This window comes from Heloderma suspectum, chromosome 3, assembly GCF_057233095.1.
Source record: "Heloderma suspectum isolate Gila_16-S chromosome 3, 16-S_ref, whole genome shotgun sequence".
NCBI classification, from domain to species: domain Eukaryota; kingdom Metazoa; phylum Chordata; class Lepidosauria; order Squamata; family Helodermatidae; genus Heloderma; species Heloderma suspectum.
Genome location: NC_139460.1, coordinates 21,345,378 through 21,362,857, shown reverse-complemented (window position 1 = coordinate 21,362,857; position 17,480 = coordinate 21,345,378). Strand labels below are relative to the sequence as shown.

Here is a 17,480-nt window from a genome sequence, read left to right as displayed (position 1 = left end):
GACACAGACGAAAGGATTCTGTTCAAAGCTTTAATCCTTTTACAACTTAATGACTCTTTCAGATGCTAATCACCAGCAACTAAAGCAAGGAACAGCAGAGTGGCCTATGCTCCGAGTAGGCAGCTGATCCCCGTTTGAAGGACAATCACTTGAAGACCCTGAACTTATGGGCTAGGGAGAGATCCTCCCTCTTTCCCTTGGGTCCACAGGAGGTGGCCATTGCTTGCGCGTCAAACGGGCACTACGCCTCCTTTCCGTGCCCTCCTTCGCTCGCCGCTTCCTGCATCGAGCGTCTAGAAAGCCCCATTCCCGCACTTTCTCACTGCTAGGATCACTATCTATCTCAGGAATGCCGACAGGAGGAATCTCTGCCAGCTGCTGTGCCTGTGAGGGTTGAGCTGGCTCCTCTCCCGCAGATTGCTGATCCTCCTCAGAATCAGAACTGCTCTGGGGCTCTATCAGCTCAGTTTCCACCCTGACAGGCAGGATGGTGGATTTGATGGATGTTTATCTGATCCAGGACAACTCGTTCTTTGTGAGTTGGTGCTATACCTCCATGCCCTTGAACATGTAATACAGCCTTCTCTAACCAGTGCCCTCCAGATGTATTAGACTGCAGGTCCCATCATCCACACCAGCATGGCCAATGATAGGGTGATGGGAGTTGAAGTCCATCACATCTGAGGGCACCAGGTTGGGGAAGGCTGATGTGGTATATAAAAACAGAAACACCCCTTTTCACATTATACTACCACAAGGGTCTGCCAGTGTTTTCCATACAGTCCCCTCATCTCTGCAGTGCCTTGCATTTCTGGAACCATTATTGCTGGCAGTGTCAACACAAATCCAGATATGTTTATGGGCAAGATGATCCCCTTTTACAACAAAGGCCGAAGTCACTAAGTCATGGCTTAGTAACTGCAGTAAATATCCAACATCTGGTAAATATCAGCATTTGTGTGTACATAATGCCACAGTGTGAAACAAAGAATGTTTAGGATTCCTGTTGACAATGTGGATTAAAAAAACAGTGTGAGTCATGGCTGTCATTTATTCCAAAGGCTGCTATCATGCCAAAGTTGGAGTGGTCACAGGGGCTCCCTTATGAAAACAGTAACTTGATTATCTGAGTCACAGAGGGTTAAAATAGATCTAGCTAAGTTGGCAAGGACCCCAATAATTCTTTTCTTCCAAAATGTCAGGCAGTGTGGGGAAGGGAAGGGGAGCTTGCTACAAGCTTTGCTTTCATTCCAGGCATCAGCGTAAGAGCTAAACCATCAGAGTTGCCAAATACACAGAAACCCTCTTGTTAGTGCCAAAACATTAGAACAGTTACACTGCAACTCTACGCATAGTACTGCAACTAGGTAACATAAATCAATCCAAGAGAGAGCAGCAAAGGAAACAGAACATTTTAAAATATTATTGAACTGAACGACTGGCTCCTGTTACTCCAAAATAATAATATTAGCACAATCCTATGTGTGTCTACTTAGTCATAAGTCCCACTGATTTCAGTGGGACTTGCTTGAGTGGGACTTTGCCTACAATCCTATACACACTTCCCTGGGAGTAAGTCCCACTAAACTCAATGGGACTTACTTCTGAGTAGTCAAGCATAGGACTGTGCTAATATTAGTTTAGGGTGCAATTCTATGTACGCTTAGACAGAAAAATGTCCTATAACTCCCAGCATGTTGCAGCCAGCATGCTGGGAGTTGTAGGACTTTTTTTCCTGTCTAAACATGCATAAGTTTGCACCCTTAGAGTAATAGAAGCCAAATGTTCAGTTCAATTAATATTTTTAAATGCTCTCTTCCCTTGGCCTCCCTCCCTTTGTTTCAATTATTTATTTATATTTAAAACATTTATATACCATCCTTCATCCCATCTAGGGTTTAAGGGTGGTGTACAACCAAATGTGTCACAGTACAAATAAAAATAAGAAAAGAACAGATAAAAATCCTTGAAACAACTAAAATTACTACAACAAAAATGCCTGCCTTAATAAGAATGTTTTTGCCTGGCACTGTAAAGATTGCAGTATAGGTGCTAAGCGAGTCTCTCTAGGGAGGTCGTTCTGCAACCAGGGTGCCACTGCTGTTTTTGTAGTTAAACAGTGTACCTCGGATAAAGGAGGCACTTGGAGAAAGGCGTCAGCAGACTGATATGGGAAGAGGTAGTCCTTCAGGCATTTCCGTCCTCCCTAGCTGTTTTGGGGCTTTAAAGGTAAGTATCAGCAACTTAAATCGGGCCCAGAAATGGGATATGCATAAATTTTGATCGTACCAGTCAAAATTCTGGCGGACATATTCTGCACCAATTGAAGCTTCTAAGTCATCTTCCAGGGAAGCCCCACATCTTGCAGTAATCTGATCACTGTAACCAGACTATCCCTGCCCAGGAATGATTGCAGCTGGCAAACCAGCTGAACCTGACAGGGGCATTCTGTGCCACTGAGGGACCTGGTCCTCTATGGACCAAGCTGGATCTAAGAGTGCCTGAAGATATTTATATCCTGCCTTCCTTCCCATGCTACGACTCAAAAGGGCAAACATGAGGTTCCCAGGCAAGCAGACCTCTTAGGGTGGGCATTTGACCAGTCAAAAAAGATTTGCTCAATTGACCGGTTAAATGTTGGACAAGTATTTTTAAAGCACTGACTGTTAAAACATTTTTTATTTTTGGCTTTCCCTCAGTCCCTATAATTTAGGCTGCAATCCTAGACACACTAGCTTATGTAGGAGTAAATCCCACTGAACTTAGCGGGGCTTACTGTTATAAAGCAATCCTATACTCGTATACTCAGAAGTAATCCCCACTGAGTTCAATGGGACTTACTCCCAAAAATGTGCATATAGAATTGCAGCTTTAATGTGTTATTCACAGCACTGTTGTGTGTGTTTAACGTCACCACTATTTTCCATTATTTCAGCAGCAACTGTTTTTCTAGACCAGAGTCTAGGAGCTCTACGAAGCAGAGAGAGGGAGGTATTCCCTGGTACCCAAACCAAGCAAAATGGAGCCATGGGAGGTCTGAGGCAATGGCCTTGGCTACTAACAATGGTTTGTGTTCCTCCTCCTGTTCGGAGATGCCTGAAGTTATAGCACGTGGCCAGTAGGAGAAGTTTACCTATGCTGAGAAGTTTGTCCCTGATTGCTACTTGGCTGGGGAAGCAGCCCTCATTTCTGCCCTTGCTAGTGAATAATGCCACTATGAAATTAAACGGGAAGCTGCCACGGAAACAGTGGAAGGCTTGGTTATGGAATTTTTGACTGCAGTAAAATAATAGGTAGTCATAGGAACATAGGAAGCTGCCTTATACTGAGTCAGATCCTTGGTCTATCTAGCCCAGTATTGTCTACACTGCCTGGCAGCAATGGCTCACAAAGAGTCGGACACGACTGAACGAATGAACAACAACAACCTGGAGAAGCCAGGGATTGAACCTAGGACCTTCTGCATGCGAAGCTCGTGCTCTGCCACTGAGCTATGACAGTATTTGCATCATGTATTATTATACTATGCCCTGAAACCACAAAGTGCCCATTGCACTGTGATTCTGAACCCGATGAGGCTGCCTAACAATTCCATGTAGGCCTAAACACACCTAAACAAGCACACAGCCCATCTTTACTAGCTTGCCTGCCCACACTCACATATTATAGCTGTTGTGCTCTTTAAGAAAAAAGAGCCAACACATGTGAAAAAAGAGCGCTTCTGGATCAGATCATCTAGTCCTGTATCAGTTTTTTTTCCATACTGGCCAACCAGATGCCCACAAGTAGGACGTGAGTTCTAATTATAACACTCTCTTGCTCGTGTTCCCCAATAACTGGTATTCAGAATCATACTTCCTCTGATACTGGAGATAATATATAGCTGTCATGATTAGTAGGCACTGATAGCCTTACCCTCCATGAATGTGTCTAATCCCCTTGTAAGGGCGCAATCCTATGCATGTTTAGATGGAAAAAAGTCCTACAATAACCAGCATCCCCAACCAGGATTGCTGGCTGAGACATGCTGGGAGTCGTAGGCCTTTTTTCCAGCTAAACCTGCATAGGATTGTGCCCTAAAGCTATCCAGGTTGGTGGCTATAACTACATCTTGTGGAAACAAATTCCACGGTTTTGGCTCTGTGCTGTGTGAAGAAGCACTTATTTTTGTCTGTCCTGAATCTCCCACCAATCAGCTTCATGGGATGACCTGGGTTCTAGTATTATGAAAGAGGGAGAAAAACCTCTACCTATCCACTTCCTTCACACCGTGCATACTTTTATACACCTCTATCATGTGTCCCCCCACGCCGGGTTGTTCGTACAGATGGTACCAGTACAGTTGACTATTCCACTGGCTATTTACAAGCTGGATATAAGGAATATAAAACCAAAAACAGCTAAACAATTCCCCAAACAGCTGCAGCTCTATCAGTTGCACTCACTGCAGAGTTGGGTATTAACTATAGATACGAATGTGAAGCTCCTAAGAAACAGAGGCTGTGGGTATGAGGGTGAGAAGAACAGGCTAAGCACGGGCCACTGGAGAGGGAGGAAAAGGCAGCTTCGGTGAACTGAGTGTTGAGAAAAAGGTGGCCGTTATCAAATGTTGTGAAACATGGGAGCAGCTGTGGTTCTTAAGTCAAATGAAGAGTTTTGTTTTCTATCTGTTGGACCCTGTCTCCATGACAACAGAAGGAGAAGCAAATGGAGGAGTACCAGATTTTTTTAAAAAAAGTAATAAGTTTTGCTGTGCTTTGGTCCACGCAGGAGTCCATGAGCAAGTGCTCCGCGCCAGTAAAAACCACTTCACAGAACATACTTCCGGGTGGGGTTGGGGGTTGGAGTGAACTTCATCTGACTGGCAGGGGCTGCTCAACCAATAAGAGAGTCTCCCACCCCAGCTCCCCCCACTTTCTCCTTTCCCTTGAAGCTCCAGATGCACCTGCATTTCAGGAACAAGCCTCATTGAGCACAATGGGAGTTCCTTCTGAGTCGACACTAATTGTTTGTGCAGGGATGGGAAACACACAGGAAATACTCCTTGACCGGGGTCACAGTGAAAGGCACACCCCTGAGCAGGGCTAGCATACCCAAAGTCAGTGAGGGGGTTGGGGCACATAGCAACTATACCAGGGAGAACCTGCCTTAAGGAAAAGAATCGTACTTCAAGCAGTCTCAGAAAATCCAGTTTTTCTGTGATGAGCTCCGGGGTGATTGCTGGATGGCCACGACGTCATAAATCCCTAACCACCTCCAAAAGCAACCAGCTCAGAGTAAATCGCTCATGGAGACACCCCCTTGGAATCTGGAATTTCAGCCTCTCTCTTATGAAATATACACTCTGGCAGCTTCATCATTCCTAAATGATGGAAAGTCCCACTGCTTATTCTAAGCAGAGTTTTTAAAAAAAGGAAGTGAATATAAAAGTGAATTGGGCTTTCCATGTTTGCATGTTTATATATGCTTCAACTGAAAAATCAACTTTTGGAAGTGGAAAAAGTTTCCAGTGTTTTGGTGATTGCAAGGGCATCTGTGGTGATGTGGGACACATTGTTTCAGCAAGTTCTCCCTGAGCCCAGCAGACTCGCATAACCCAAAGCCTAACCCAACGTGGGCAAAAAAGCTGAACTGTTTGGGCAAACATTTTAGGGTAATTTCCCTCTGCCTGTTTTTTTATTGCTCTTCTGCCATTTGTTTGTATTGCTGTTGGTGTATCGGTTGATTATATTTATATTGTTTTCTTACTGTTTTGATGTTAAGATACACTTAGGGTGCAATCCTATGCATGTTTAGACAGAAAAAAGTCCAACAACTCACAGCATTCCCTTAGCCACCTTGAGGTAAGTAGGCATTTTGCCTAGAGCTCAGTAGGCTTCAGCTCAGTAGGCTTCAGCCTTTTCAGATCCTTATTTAACTGCAACCTGCAACATGGGACCTTAAAAAAAAACGTATCTCGGTTGTTCTCTACTCTTCTGCACCTCAGCATCTCTTTCTTCTCTTAAAAAAGCTTGAGTAAAAACAAAGTAAATGGTGGTGGTGACACTGGTGTGACTGGTGTCAGGGTTCAGCTCAATTGTGTGTTACAATCTACTGACTCAAGTCCAATGGCTTGACTCAGCCCCTCACCCCAACTCCCATAATTCCCAGCTACTGGCTTGACTCTTTTTACAGGCACCTGCTCTCTTCTCCTCATAGGCTAAATACAAAAGACAGACTCGGATGAATTGTTAGAAGTGTTTAGGTAGCTGTGAAATCCCACTTGGACTGGATTTGTGATTCCCCCCTCCCCAAGTGATTGGTTGAGAGCGCCATAAGTGAGTCACCAGAGTCTTGGGGGTGAGTCACTGGGGAGAATTGCAAACAATGGGGCTACCGTATCATATGATTTCTAAATCATAGGGAGGGACTGACAGCTGGTTTTTGAACAAAAACAAAACTTTTCGTTGGTGAGGCCATTGAGTCTGAGTAACACTGGACTAGATTCCCATTAGTAACCTGATAATCCTATGGTTTCCCACATTTTTGTCTCCATCTGTCTTCTATTTCAATATTTATTCATTTCTGTATTTAAAACAGACACCTGCTTCTCGTTACAGTAAAGGTAAGCTCCCTGTAGTATCAGTCAACAACCATTTTAAAACTAATAAAAATTTATCACTAGAATGATGCAGTTAAAACACCAAACTTAAGCTCGTTACTGGTGTGAGCTTACTGATCACTGAAGTCATCAAACAACAGCCCTGCCTGGCATTTACCCAGCACACAAGAAATGGCCTTATTAGAACCAGCACCTTGGCTCTGAAATGCCCTCCCATTTGGCTACCTCACCCTGCTGTTTCAGAGGACCTTTGGGGTCAGTGATAATTATTGTCCCTTTCTGTCTCGTGGCTTTAGTGCTTACATATAGAAGCTACAACAAAACGTGGCAGTGTGAAGTGCTCCTGTTCAGGGTTCCAGCCAGCCATGCCCTCCAGAATATTCCATTTCTACCCCCTCTATACCCACAGCGCATGTTCAGTCCTCACTGGGCTGTTGTTGGGGGAGGGGTCCCCCAAAGTGAAACTAAATGCAAGCAAAATCCTTCTCCAATGACATGAGGAAGAGGAGAGGGGGTGTTTTTTTTTTGGTACTTCTGCAAACTTCTGCGTTCTCCCAAAGCTCTCTTATCATCATGACCACTTATACAAGCCTGTGAGGTAGGTTAGGCTGAAAGATAGTGACTGACCCAAAGTTTCCCAGTGAGCTTGATGGCTAAGTGAGTTCTAGAACCTGGATCTCCCAAGTCCTAGTCCAATAGTTTAACCACTACAGCACGGTGGCTCTCATGCGTGGCTCTCATGCACGGTGGCTCTCATTCTCATGCTGCATAAGAATTGGCACTTAGAGAATTTAGATCACTATTAGTATATATGATTCGTGTGATTGTTTTAAATTATTTGTTTTTAGTGTTTTGTTGTTAACTGCTTTTGGGGTCCTTGATGGACAGAAGGACAGAATATAAATGTGATATTTACATAAATAAACTAATCTGTAACTGCACATATTTAGTGTTACTTTTTTTAATCCACACATAATCCTGGGAGGAGGAAGCAAGTGTTATGCAGAAATCATGTGAAGATATTAACACTAGGACAGAGAAGAGCAATTGTTGAACTGAAATTGTTGAACTGAAACAATAAGGATCACAACAAAGGATGCTGGTGCAGACATTCCCTGAAATGTTAGAAGTATTTGAAGCAATGAATTTGTTTTTGGCTTTATCAAGATGTTGATGTATATCTTCTTCTATATCTGTTCTATAGCTTCTATATATATAAATAGAAGTGTTTGTTTGTATGTCTTTGATGGATTTGAAAACCATACATCCGATTGTTATGAAACTTTTAGGATTTGTTCTACCTCTATCTGGGATGGATTTAGGCATAGTGAAAATTCCATCCACCATCTTGAAACAAAATGTCGGCCAATCAAAATTTGTACAGATTTACTGCTTCAATACCATTTGATTGATTTCAACCAAACCTGGCATGACGATTCAGCATTGCAGTGAGCAGATTTTAACCATACAAAATTGTGTCCGCCCTCTTGAAACAAAATGGCAACCAACTGAAATTTTAAAATATTTATAGCTTCAATACCATTTGATTGATTTCAACCAAACTCGGTATGATGAGTCAGCACTGCAGCGAGCAAATTTTAACCATACAAAAAGCACTACAAAATTAATAGCAATTAGTAGACAAAAACTGAAATTGGCTGAAAAGTAATATAAATACAATACACAGGTAACTCCATGGCAGAGGCCATGCCTAGGGGTTCCAGGTGTGGCTTCACTCGGATGGGGCAGGCACAACGTCTCCAACTCTGACAGGTGTGTAAAGCTTTGTTGTATCAAACTAAGGGTTCTTCCCAACCCAGGCAAAGCCAGGGCCGTTTGCTATACACACATTTTGATAAAGCCAAAAGCGTGTGTGTGTGCGCGTGCGTGCGTATCTCTCTCTCTCTCCTTTTACCCATTTAAAAATTAAAATGTTACAATATAAGCCCAATGTATTCATTAGCTGGAATCTGCTGTGATGTTAGAAATGATTGGTTAATAATGTAAATTAATGTAAATTAAAATTATTTATAGACTATCTTTCACTGTAAAAGATAACAAGGTGGTTTACAAGAAAAATCCACCGATACAATAAAAATGCAACAAAATATCTAGAATTCAATAAAATGACTGTGAGCGGAACTAGACTTTAAGATCAATGGGCAGCTGTGGACAGCAGCTGCTGCTGAAAATGGTAACTGTGCATCTAGTCCAGTATCCTGTTTCACACAGTGGCTGTCTCAGTGCTTCTGGAAACCCCACAACAAGGCATGAAGAGGTGAGCAGGCATCCCCTGTTCTTTGCCCTCTTCCCCAACAATTCATATCCGGGGAAATACTGCCTTCAGATCTGGAGCTACCATGGCAAATACTCACTGATAGGCCTGTCCTCCATAAATCCATCTAATCCCATTTCAAAGCCACCTAAGCCCATCACCCCATTTTGGCTAGAAAAAGAATACATGTGGATGCCATTTACCATAATGCCCAGTTTGGCCCCAGATGTGCCCACTAACTGTTCCCTCCTGGGCATGAAACATATTTCCAACCTGACCCTTAGCTCAGAATACATTGCATATCTCTTACCTATGTTATTATTAAAAGCAATTCACTCTTTTATATATTACCTGATTTACAGATTGCCTGTCAGGGCACAATTGTCCTTCCAAGGCAGTATAAAAAAATCATAAAAATACAATAATCAAACACAACAGTATAAACAACCAATGAAAACCACATTACACCCCCTTAAGATTGAGCAGTGGCAATTAATACTTCAGCAGAAAATAAAAAAACAAAGTGAAATAAAAGTTTCCAAGATGGGGCGACTTGTATTTCCTGGGGAAGAGATTTCCACAAGACCGGGGTCACCACTGAAGAGGTCCTGTCCTTAGTAGCAATCAACCTAATATCTCTTATCAATGAGCCAGAGCGGAGAGCCTCAGCGGCTGAACATACAGTCCAGGCGAGCTGGTATGGATACAAGTGGTCCTTCAGATAACCTGGTCCCAAACCATTAAGGTTTTAAAGGCCAAATCCAGCACTTTAAACTGCGCCTGGAAATGAAAAGGCAGCCAGTACAACTTGTTCATAAGAATATAGGAAGAGCCATGCTGGATCAGACCAAGGGTCCATCTAGTCCAGCATTCTATTCACACAGTGGCCAACCCAGTGTCGACCAGGAACCCACAAGCAGGACATGAGTGCAATAGCACCCTCCCACCCATGTTCTCCAGCAACTGGAGTACATAGGCTCACTGCCTCTGGTACTGGAGGTAGCACATAGCCATCAGGACTAGTAGCCATTGATGGCCTTCTCCTCCAGGAATTTGTCCAACCCCCTTTTAAAGCCATCCAAATTGGTGGCCATCACTACATCCTGTGGTAGCGAATGCCATAGTTTAACTATGTGCTGTGTGAAAAAGTCCTTCCTTTTAACTGTCTTGAATCTCCCACCAATCAGCTTCATGGGATCACCCCAGGTTATAGTCTTTTGAGAGAGGGAGAAAAATGTCTCCCTATTCACATTCTCCACACCATGCATTATTTTCTATCATGTCTCCCCTCATCCTCCTTTTTTCCAAGCTAAACAATCCCAGCTACTGTAACCTTCCCTCATAGGGGAGATGCTCCAGCCCCTTGATCATTTTAGTTGCCCTTTTCTACACTTGGTACAGTGCAGAATTGGTACAACATGGTCTGAACACTCGGCCCCTACCACTGTTTTTGCTGCTGCATTCTGTGCCAACTGAAGTTTCTGAACTGTCTTTAAAGCCAGCCCCGCGTTGAGCGCACAGTAATCCAGCCTGGATGTAACCAGAGCATGTACCACAGAGGAGAGGTCTACTTTTTGTAGATGGGGCCGCAGGCATAGCTGGATTTACCACAGGGCTAAGGGGGCTGCAGCCACCAGCTCACCATCTGAGGGGGCCCACTAGCTATCCAGGTTCCCAGTTTTCAAATAAAAAAAGAGTAAGTCTCTAGTCCTTGTAGAACCTGAGATATGAGACAAAATGTTCAGGCCTATTCCAATCATTTTGTGAGAAATGGACAATTGCTTTTTTCCAATCATTTTGTGAGAAACCTGCTACCACCTTTCAGTGTGTTTAGCCAATGTGTGAAGGGACTTCACTCACTGGGATTTCATTTTGAACCCCCCTCCCCTTTTTGCCTTCCCTCCAGGAATAGTGATTTTTGTTGTTCAGTCGTTCAGTCGTGTCCGACTCTTCGTGACCCCATGGACCATAGCACGCCAGGCCTTCCTGTCCTCCGCTCTCTCCCGGAGTGTGCTCAAGTTCATGGCATCGGTGATGCTATCTAGCCATCTCATCCTCTGCCGTCCCCTTCTCCTTTTGCCTTCAGTCTTTCCCAGCATCAGGGTCTTTTCCAGTGAGTTTTCTCTTCGCATTAGGTGGCCAAAATATTTGAGCTTCAGCTTCAGGATCTGTCCTTCCAATGAGCACTCAGGGTTGATTTCCTTTAGGATGATTGGACCTCCTTGCAGTCCAGGGGACTCGTAAGAATAGTGATTACCACCCATAGAAAATAACTTGGAAATGCAGCATTTTAGTGTAGCTTTGACTGGGCAGTAGCATATCTAGACCCAAACAATGGGTTGTAGGAATGACAGGAGTTCATGTTCTTTCTAGCTCGGGTCTTATTTCATACCCACCACCACCACCAGTTGTTTTTTTACTGTGTTTGTAACCATTAAAAAAAAGACTCACCTGCAAAGGTAAATAAAGTCTGCCATTACATCCATATTGTGAGTCAGCACCTATATTAAAGGTGCTATGGACTTTGAAAAGGGGCCGTGGTGGCTTAGTGGTTAAGATGCTGAACTGCAGACCGGAAGGTCGACAGGACAGCAGTTCGAGACCCGAGTGCTGCGTGATGGAGTGAGCTCCCGTCTTCAGTCCCAGCTCCTGCCAACCTAGCAATTCAAAAGCAAGACATTGCAAGTAGATAAATAGGTACCGCTTCGGAGGGAAAGGTAACAGCGTTCCGTGCGCCTCGGTGTTCAGTCATGCCGGCCACATGACCACGGAAGTGTCTTCGGACAACGCTGGCTCTTCGGCTTAGAAATGGAGATAAGCACCACACCCTAGAGTTGGACACGACTGGTTGGGGACACATTTACCTTTTTTTTTAATGGACTTTGAAAAAGCACGAGTACAGAGTACAGAAGCACGAGTACAGAGCAAAAGGGAGAAACGAGCTCAGAGGAAGGCACGTCAAGCAAAACCTCACCGTGACCACCTTCCACCTGGAAACCTATGTCCTCACTGTGGGAGGCTGTGTAGATCCAGAATCAGCCTTTACAGCCACCTGCAGACCCACTGCTAGAGATTAATGTGTTGATTGACCTATCTCCTATGAAGCTGTCTAATCCTTTTAAAGAGTTACCTATATAGACTCTAACTTTGGACGAAAATCTTACTCGGTCATGAGTGATTGCCATGATGATGATGTGAGTGTGCGTGCGTGCGTGTGTGTGTGTGGGGGGGTGTTGGCTGAATATGAGTTATGTCAGCCCTGCAAAGTAGTCCGTGGTTGTTATACTCTTATTGCTGGGAGGGAGAGTAGTATATGACAGCACTGCAGTGTAGTCCAGAGTTGTTATCTAGTCTGTGGGTATTGTTGTGTTTAGGGAAATGCAGTCTGGGCTGGCTGTAAAGCTGAGGGCTAGGAGAATGTTTGCACAAAGGATAAGGCTATTAATGGCTGCTAGTCCTGCTGGCTATATGCTACCCCCAGTATCAGAGGCAGCATGCCTATGTACACCAGTTGCTGGGGAACATAGGTGGGAGGGAAATCTGTTGTGGGAGGGTGCTGTTGCACTCGTGTCCTGCCTGTGGGTTTCCTGCGGGCAGCTGGTTGGCCACCGTGTGACTAGATGGACCATTGATCTGATCCATCATGGCTCTTATGTTCTTAAAGTTTAGTAACAGTGCAATCCTCTGCATAACCAGTTCAGAGCAGAAAGTCCCACTGAGTTAAATAGGGATAGGGGGGAATTGGTCACTGCTGACCAATTGCACCTCTATTCATGATTTACTTAAAGCATGAAAAAGTATTGGAAAGAAGTAAAGCCTACAAGCATGGTGTAGTTAAGAGCATTTTTTTCCTTTCTCTCCCTACCATTATTCTCTAGCAAAAACAAAAACGCTGCTTCAGGGCGTCTAAAATGCTAAGACGGTAGTGTTTTTTTGTTGTTGTTTTGTCAGAGGGAAGAACAGCTCATTGCCACCCACAGATATAAAAACAGGGAAACAGAGCTTTGAACTGTCATTGAAAGTGTGAACAAGGAGGGGAGAGAAGGAAAGCCATAAATGACCTAGGATAGGTAGTACTTGCAAAAGGCTAACAAAAGGCACCTCCACCTGTTTGAAATATGCTCATATCCATGTGCCTCCCAGCCCCTGACAGTTGCAATTGAGTAGAATGTCAACAAGGAGAGAGAATGATACAGCCATTGATTTCTCTACGCCACTTGGAACCCACAGTAATTTTTCCTGTCCTCCATTGAAGTGCCTAGCTTCTTCTTGTCTAATCACCTAACTTTTTCTTGTCCTCCAATGAAACACTTCTATGCTCATAATACTGTCAGAATCAAACATATTTATGGGCCGCTTTTAAAGGTTAAAAAACAACAACAACCCTCTCAATATGGCTTCCAGAATAAAAGACAGATAATAAACTTCAAACATTAATAAGAACCAGCGATGATGGTGATGCTGCTGCTAACTAACAACAATAACCAGAACAAGACTATCCAGCCCAGAAAAATACTAAAATCCAATAAATAATTACAGCTAAAACCACCAGCAACCCAAGAAAATATATCTTATGAGAAAGCCACAGAAATCAAAGGAATCTTTAAGCTCCCCTAAAAGCCTGTAGCAATGGGGCTTGGCTTACCCCAGTTGATAGTGTGTTCCACAGATGTGGGGCCACTGCCGAAAAGGCCGTGTTCCTCATGCCGGCAAGCCTTGTTGCTCTCACAGGCAGGTGTGTGAGAAGGACTTCAACTGCTACTCTTAGAGCACAGACAGGCTGATATGGGTAAAGCTGGTCCCTCAAGTAACTTGGTCCCACATTATTTAAGGCTTTAAAGGTGAAAACCAGCACTTTATTTATTTACTACTATGCTTATAACCTGCCCTTCTTCCAGGGAGCTCAAAGTAGCACTTTGAGATTCTCTTCTCTCTCTCTCCCCTCCCCACCCCTACCCCATTTTATCCTCACAACGTGCTTGTGAGGTAGATTAGGCTGACAGTGTGTGACTGGCCCAAGATCACCCAGTGAGTTTCCAGTGAACTGACTAGGGCTTGAGCCTCGGTCTCTCCAGTCCTAGGCCAACATCCTAACTGCTACATCATACTGGCTCAGAAAGTCACTCCGTCACAGGTGTAGCTCCTGCAGTACAGGGGTCACATGATCTGACTACCTGTTGTTGTTCAGTTGTTAAATAGTGTCCGACTCTTCGTGACCCCTTGGACCATAGCACGCCAGGCCTTCCTGTCCTCCGCTCTCTCCTGGAGTGCGCTCAATTCATATTCATTGCATCGGTGATGCTATCTAGCCATCTCATCCTCTGCCGTCCCCTCCTCCTTTTGCCTTCAATCTTTCCCAGCATCAGGGTCTTTTCCAGAGAGTTTTCTCTTCGCATTAGGTGGCCAAAATATTTGAACTTCAGCTTCAGTATCTGTCCTTCCAATGAGCACTCAGGGTTGATTTCCTTTAGGATGGACTGATTGGACCTCCTTGCAGTCCAGGGGACTCGTAAGAGTCTTCTCCAGCACCACAGTTCGAAAGCATCAATTCTTCAGTGCTCAGCCTTCCTTGTAGTCCATAAGGAACTTCCCATAACCATACGTTGCTACTGGGAAAACCATAGCTTTGATTATGCGAACCTTTGTCGGCAAGGTGATGTCTCCGCTTCTTACTATGCTGTCTAGGTTTGCCATAGCTTTCCTCCCAAGGAGCAAGCGTCTTTTAATTTTATGGCTACAGTCACCGTCTGCCGTGATCTTGGAGCCCTCCAAAATAAAATTTGTCACTGCTTCCACTTCTTTTCTCTTTCTTTCTTTCTTTCTTTCTTTCTTTCTTTCTTTCTTTATTTTCATTTTATTTTATATATATGCCACGAAGTGATGGGGCCAGATGCCATAATCTTAGTTTTTTTAATGTTGAATTTCAGACCAGCTTTTGCACTCTCCACTTTCACCCTCAACAAGAGGCTCTTTAGATCCTCTTTGCTTTCTGCCATTAGGGTGGTATCGTCTGCATATCTGAAGTTGTTGATAATTCTCCTGGCAATCTTAATTCCAACCTGTGATTCATCCAACCCGGTGTTTCTCATGATGTACTCTGCATATAAGTTAAATAAGCAGGGAGACAATATACAGCCTTGTCGTACTCCTTTCCCAATTTTGAACCACTCGGTTGTTTCATGTCTGGTTCTGACTGTTGCTTCTTGACCCTTGCACAGGTTTCTCAGGAGACAGGTAAGGTGGTCTGGTGCTCCCATCTCTTTAAGAATTTGCCACAGTTTGTTGTGATCCACACAATCAAAGGCTTTACCAATACTTAGGTGGTTGCGTTCTGCACCAGCTGATGTTTCCAAACCACCTTTAAAAGGCAGCCCTTATATGCAGTACATCACAAGTGAACATGTACCAACCTTCTCTTCCAACCTGGGTCCTGCCCAATGTATTACGTACAACATCCACCCATTGGCCATGCTGGCTGGGTATGTTGGGTATTGTAGTCCAACATATCCGGCAGGCACCAGGTTAGAGGAAGACTGGCAGAGAAAAACAAGGCAGGGTTATGAATTTATCCATTCATTCTAATAAACTTATCTCCTGCACCTGTTTGATTCCTGCTCCTTTACGGTCTCTGAAGAGGTATTCTTCCTTCCCTTTCACACAGGAGAGAACACCTGTTCTACGACCACCCCTGCTGCAACATATCCACACGCCATCAAAAAGAGAAGGAAGTATGCTCCCCTCCCCACCAAATTTGCTTGATTTATATACCAATTTGTAACTTGTCAGATTATATTGCCTCAATTAGAGCTCATCAGATTAATCCACAGAAACTGCCATCCTTAATCCCATTTACGAGGCAGTAAATCCCACTGAACGCAGTCAGGCTTACTTCTGAGCGCACTTGTTTAAGATTGCACGAATCGACTGCAACCCTGCGCCGCCTTACCTGTGACCAAGGCCTGTTGAACTTAATGGGGCTTACTTCTGAGTAAGCTTGTATTGGACTATTATTATTATACGGTAAGATTCTGTGAAGAAACTGTAAGACTCCACTGCAAGACTCCTTTGGCTGGGTGACAAGGCGCCCCGTTTTCAATCATCTAAGCACGCGCTGAGATGTTTCAGGCCCCGGCACCACCACTAACCCCCCCCCCCCGCAGTCTGAAGTGGTACAGTCCCCTCCCTGCCACCCCCACCTGAGGTTTACCCATAGAGGCTTACCTACAGAGATCTCCTGGGCGAACGCCAGCGAGATGAGCAGGAGAGGGAGGCCGACCGCGATGCAGGCGACCAGCTTGTCGACGGCCAGCTCCAGGCGCAGCCCCTTGTACTTGCTCTCCGACGGCTCCTTCAGCAAGAAGTCCGAGAAGACGTACTCGGTGGCGATGTGGGCGATGGCCATGGTGGCGGCGAAGGCGGCCCAGCGAGGCGCCTGGCGCGCTCCCTCACGCCTTCGGCCAGCTCGCCCCCATGCAGGCTGCGGCCGCGCCGGCTCTCAGCGGAGCAAGCCAGCAAACGTGCCGAGAACGGGAAGCGAGAGAGAGAGCCGGGCTCCGGCGCGGCCGCGCACAGCCCGCCTTTGTTTGGCGCTCGCCCAGGGCCCCTCGGGAGGGGGCGGGGAGCGCACTGGCGAGGCCGAGGAGGGCAGGGCGCCGCGCGCGCCTCCTCTCTCGCCCCGCTCGCTCGCGCCCTCCGCGCGCCTTTTGTTCAGAAGCGGGGACGTGCGGGAGGAGAGTGTGTGGCGAGGAAGGAACCCAGGGCAAGGGGCCTCGCTCGGCCTCCGATTGGCGCGTTCGCCTTGCTGTTTAGATTGTAAGGTCCTCGGGGCAGCGGCCCTGCATAATCCCAGGGCGGCCTGGTGACCTACGTTACGGAGCAGAGGACAGTCCTCTGTTTGAAGAGCTGTCAGAGGGCATAAGAGTACAAGAAGAGCCATTCTGGGTCAGGCCAAGGGCCCATCCAGTCCAGCATTCTGTTCATACAGTGGCCAACCAGCTGCCCATGGGAAACCCACAAGCAGGACAGGAGTGCAACAGCACCCCCCCCCCCAGCCCATGTTCCCCAGTAACTGGTGTAGGCATACTGCCTCTGATACTGGAGGGAGCATATAGCCATCGGGACCAGTAGCCATTGATAGCTTTCTCCTCCATGAATTTGTCCAAACGCCTTTAGAGCCATCCAAATTGGTGGCCATCAGCACATCTTGTGGTAGCGAATGCCATAGTTAAACTCTGTGCTGTGTGAAGAAGGCCTTCCTTTTCTCTGTCCTGAATCTCCCACCCAATAGGATGACCCCGGGTTCTAGTATTATAAGGGCACAATCCTATGCATGTTTACACAGAAAAAGCCCTATAACTCCCAGCCTTCCCCTGACAGCATGGCTGTCTGGGGAATGCTGGGAATTGCAGGACTTTTTTCTGTCCAAACATGCATAGGATTGCACCTTAAGAGAGGGAGAAAAATGTCTCCCTGTCCACTTTATCCCCACCATGCATAATTTTGTACACCTCCCTCATGTCCTCTCTGATGGACTGCCAAGTCAAAGTGTGGTTTAAAGTCAAAACCATAAGGAGGGAGAGCAGCAGAGGCCTTCAAGTTGCCCAT

The 17,480-nt window shown here is 45.4% G+C and overlaps 1 protein-coding gene across 4 annotated transcripts in view; it reads right to left on the bottom strand.

Annotated features, from left to right (window-relative positions):
• The window catches only part of PANX1 (pannexin 1), a 35,252-nt gene extending 18,699 nt beyond the window's left edge, over positions 1 to 16,553 (bottom strand). The window contains exon 1 of one of the 4 annotated variants that reach the window (XM_084842610.1): positions 16,098 to 16,553. In XM_084842610.1, coding sequence (XP_084698736.1) covers positions 16,098 to 16,278 — 181 coding nt within the window. In that variant the 5' untranslated portion in view covers positions 16,279 to 16,553. Of the gene's footprint in view, positions 1 to 15,822; positions 16,033 to 16,097 lie in introns of those variants that run through there. The other 3 variants (XM_084842611.1, XM_084842613.1, XM_084842612.1) reach the window with 3 other exon arrangements.
• Positions 16,554 to 17,480: the final 927 nt, after the last annotated feature.